At 32.8% G+C, this 4,025-nt stretch overlaps 1 protein-coding gene across 1 annotated transcript; it reads left to right on the forward strand.

Annotated features, from left to right (window-relative positions):
- The first annotated feature begins 2,412 nt into the window (after positions 1 to 2,412).
- Positions 2,413 to 3,354, forward strand: LOC127986262 (olfactory receptor 146-like). Its single transcript, XM_052588532.1, has one exon. It carries the CDS (start codon positions 2,413 to 2,415, stop codon positions 3,352 to 3,354), a length of 942 nt encoding a protein of 313 aa, XP_052444492.1.
- Positions 3,355 to 4,025: the final 671 nt, after the last annotated feature.

Raw genomic sequence — 4,025 nt, forward strand, 5'->3', positions numbered from 1 at the left:
CACAAGTTATTCCCACAAGTTATCTCTCTTTTTAAATCTAGATTAAAAACACATCTCTTTCGCCAAGCATACTAATAATGTATCTTTTAAATTGTGAGTGTAGTTGCATCTGATCAAATGTGCATTTTTATTCATTAGCTTGGGTTAAACTAATTTTACTTTGTTGGATCAGCAGCTATGCTAATGATGTCTCTATTTTGTTTCTATGTTTTGCCACGGGATGTGGTAACTAGGATTTACACAAGCTCCAGTCTGGATCCAGAACACCTGAGAAGAGATGATGCTGACCCTCAGAGGACCCCAGATGATGCTAACCTTGAATCAACAAACAGAACTAACAATTATTGCTACATGTGTGACTGCATCATATAATAACTATTAATTAATAATATTGATAGTTCATCGTCTAGCTGACTACGTCTTGTATTATTATTATTTTTTTTTTATTTTTTCTAAAATCCTGTCAAACATGCTCAAACTACTAGCTGCTACTAAATATTGTAGAAACATAATTTTCTGTAAAGTTGCTTTGTAACGATTTGTATTGTAAAAAGCGCTATCCAAATAAACTTGAATTGAATTGAATTGAAAATTATTATGTCGTGGCCACGACAAAACTAAGTAAACTGAACAAGTTACCTTACGGGCACCGTACTAATCTAATTTAATTTATACAAATATATTGTCAGGAACCTGTCAAGCTAATCACCCACACCTGTTCCTTATCAATGACCTCATCAACAAGCCACTATAAAACACTCACCTCAGCCCCAGTTCACGGTCAAGGCTCCAACAGGAACAGACCATATGCTGTTGTCTCCCAACCCTCCGATGCACCGCGAATATCAAGATGTAAAGTATACTCACCTTTGAAACACTAACCTGTGTCATTTTTCTACTGCCCCCCAGGACTGAGCATTCTCCTGAGATCCAATGATCCCTCTAGTCTCCTTTGTTTCCCCAAACTAGGCTCGATAGCTTCCGCATCTGAAAGGGAAGGAAAAGAGTATTAGCAATCTGTGACTGTGTGACATTGACATTTCTGCAATGGAAGTACTCACCTGCCTTTAACCCCGCAACCAGTGATCTGCACTTAGCCCGCACCTGAAACCCCAACTATACACCTTGCACTTGACTCTGTAAATAAACACTGTGCTTTGAATTAACTTACCTCTGCCTCTTGTGAATAGCCTGACATATGTTTGCTTGAAAGAATAAACCTAGTTGATGTATTTTAGTTGTTATAATGTTTTTTATTATTATTATTATTGAAAGAAGACCATGTTCTTGTTTCTTTAGAAGCTATTTTTATTTCAAAATAAATGCAGACATTGTGTCACAACAGTTAAAGATGTGTCTGCATTGGATGTTCAAACCTTAATATCATTCATATTAATGGTTTAACTAGATATTAATATGAATGCTTCATTAGTGAACTACAGTTTAACTAAACCTGTTAAATTTTAGTTGACTAAATCAACTGTATATTTAGTCAAATAAAATATTCTGGTGTTCATCTGAATAAAACTAAAATGAAAACTAGTCAATACAGATGACTATTATATGACTGAAACTAAATATCACGATGTAGAGCATACATTGTAAAATTAATGCATTGCAAAAAGGTCATTTTGTTTCTTAATAAATTAGTCAGTAAAAAAAAAAAAGTAATTTGGCAAGCTGGTAATATTAGCTACTTAACAAACATATATAGTAGATACAAGTTAATAAGGACAATTTCAAAATGCAGAAGTGCATATAGTACAACCTAGGCTTAAGTATTCAGGTAATTTGCATTATCAAGATTAAATTAAAAATGAATTGTTGGATGATTAAAACTTCAAATAGGAGTGTGTCATTGATTAAGTCCATGTAATCTAAAACACTCTTAAAACATACATAAAATAAATAACAGTTTCTTCTTATTTGTATTTGTATTTATTTATTTATTTTATTATTATTGTTATTTATTTTATTTTTATTTTTTTGATGGGGCTAGGGGTGGGGTCTCTAGTGATAACTGCCAACAATAACATTGTTCCAGGTAGGTGAAACCTTTGGGATTATTACAGCATCACAGCAGCACCTTTGAACCATGTATTTAAGGTGAGGGCAAGTAAATTAGTCTTCAGAAAGGTATGTTATACTTTTTGATTAGTTAAGATTTATATTACTTTGAACATACCTATTTTGTCCACGACAACCTGACATCCACTTATCAATAAATATATTACACTCATAATAGTGGAACACTTCTAGAGTAAGTGTATAAATCTATTTATTAATTTTTTTTACAGCCACCATTTTATAGGATCTTTGTTTTATTTAGTTTACTATTTTGTTTATTTATGTTCTATTCATGAAATGCTAGATCTGGTTGTTTCTCTCCTTAGGTTTTATGAAGAGCTGACAATGGACAACCTGACCCTTAGATACAGCGTTCTTCTCTTAGAGGGACTGAAAGTTACACCTCAATCTTCATATCCAGTTTTCATCCTGCTTCTCTTGGCTTATATCTTTACAATGATATCCAACATTGGACTTATAGTTCTGATCTCAACAGAGAAGAATCTACATCATCCTATGCACTTCCTGTTCTGTAACTTGCCCTTGAATGATATATTAGGGACTACTGTCATTTTGCCACGTTTAATGCAAGACATATTAAAGGAAACCTCAGAGCGCTATATCACATATGTGGAGTGTGTTATTCAAGCATATTTTGTACATGTATTCATAGCTGCATGTCACTATGTGCTGATAATCATGGCCTTTGACAGATATGTGGCTATATGTAACCCACTGCGATACACAGCTATAATGACCAATAAAATGGTTATTAAACTATCAGCATCAGCCTGGGGGCTGGCAATACTTTTGGTGACAATTATGTTAGGACTCACTGTGAGGTTATCTCACTGCAGATCTAAAATTGAAAACCCTTTCTGTGACAATGCCTCACTGTTTAAACTGTCCTGTGAAAGTGTTGTCATAAATAATGTGTATGGAATTATTTATACTGTGGCTGTACTCTGCTTTTCAGCGGTATCTATATTTTTAACATATGTCAAGATTGCTGCTGTATGCAAAAGTAGCAAAAGCCAAGCACTAAACAGCAAAGCTATAAAAACCTGTAGTACACATTTAGCTGTTTATTTAGTCATGTTTTTTTCTGGAGCTATCATGACATTTCTCCATCGTTTCCCTGAATACTCTGACAGCAGGAAACTAGCCAGTATAATGTTTCACATTGTACCACCAGGATTAAATCCCTTAGTATATGGTTTACAAACCAAAGAGATAAGACAAAAAATTGCTACATTTTGGTGGAGAAAAAAAATTATTTCTTTGTAATTTCTTTGCAATTATTTTATAAAAATAATGTTTTATTTGTTTATTTTTACTTTTTAAACGTTTTTCCATGTGTGATACTGAACATTCTAAAATGATTTGTCTTTTTTTTCTTTTTATACAGTTTGTTTATACAATACAATTACTGATATATAGTTCATTTTCAATTGATATATTTCAGTTGACTGGTAAACAGTTCATTTTTAAATTACTTCATTTCAATTTTCAAATGTATACATTTATGTATACAGAAACATGTAAGCAAAACTATATATAAAAAAGCTATATTGATTCAGACCATCTTCGTTTGCCCACACATTCCCCTAGCATATATGTATATTTTCCTTCCTATTTATCGGTCTAAAATGGTCTCGCTATACTAGTCTAACATCTAGTATTCAAGTAACAAGTAACAAGTAGTATTCATGATGAAGCCTTTCTTCAGCCTTTTACAGCAATGCATTGCAACATCTTTAATGTCCTGTTTCAAGGACTTTGTATCTTCTGATTTTCTCCATTGTCGTAACAAGTCTCAAAAGTCGAAAAGGTTAATGGGAGAACAATGTCAGTAACTTAGTAATAACATACAGTACAGACCAAAAGTTTGGACACACCTTCTCATTCAAAGAGTTTTCTTTATTTTCATTACTATGAAAATTGTAGATTCACACTGA

The sequence above is a fragment of the Carassius gibelio genome, chromosome B21 (genome assembly GCF_023724105.1).
Source record: "Carassius gibelio isolate Cgi1373 ecotype wild population from Czech Republic chromosome B21, carGib1.2-hapl.c, whole genome shotgun sequence".
Lineage (NCBI taxonomy): Eukaryota > Metazoa > Chordata > Actinopteri > Cypriniformes > Cyprinidae > Carassius > Carassius gibelio.

What these genes read in the sequence shown, in the direction of transcription:
- LOC127986262 (XM_052588532.1), top strand. Translation starts at nt 2,413, where the DNA reads ATGGACAACCTGACCCTTAGATACAGCGTTCTTCTCTTAGAGGGACTG.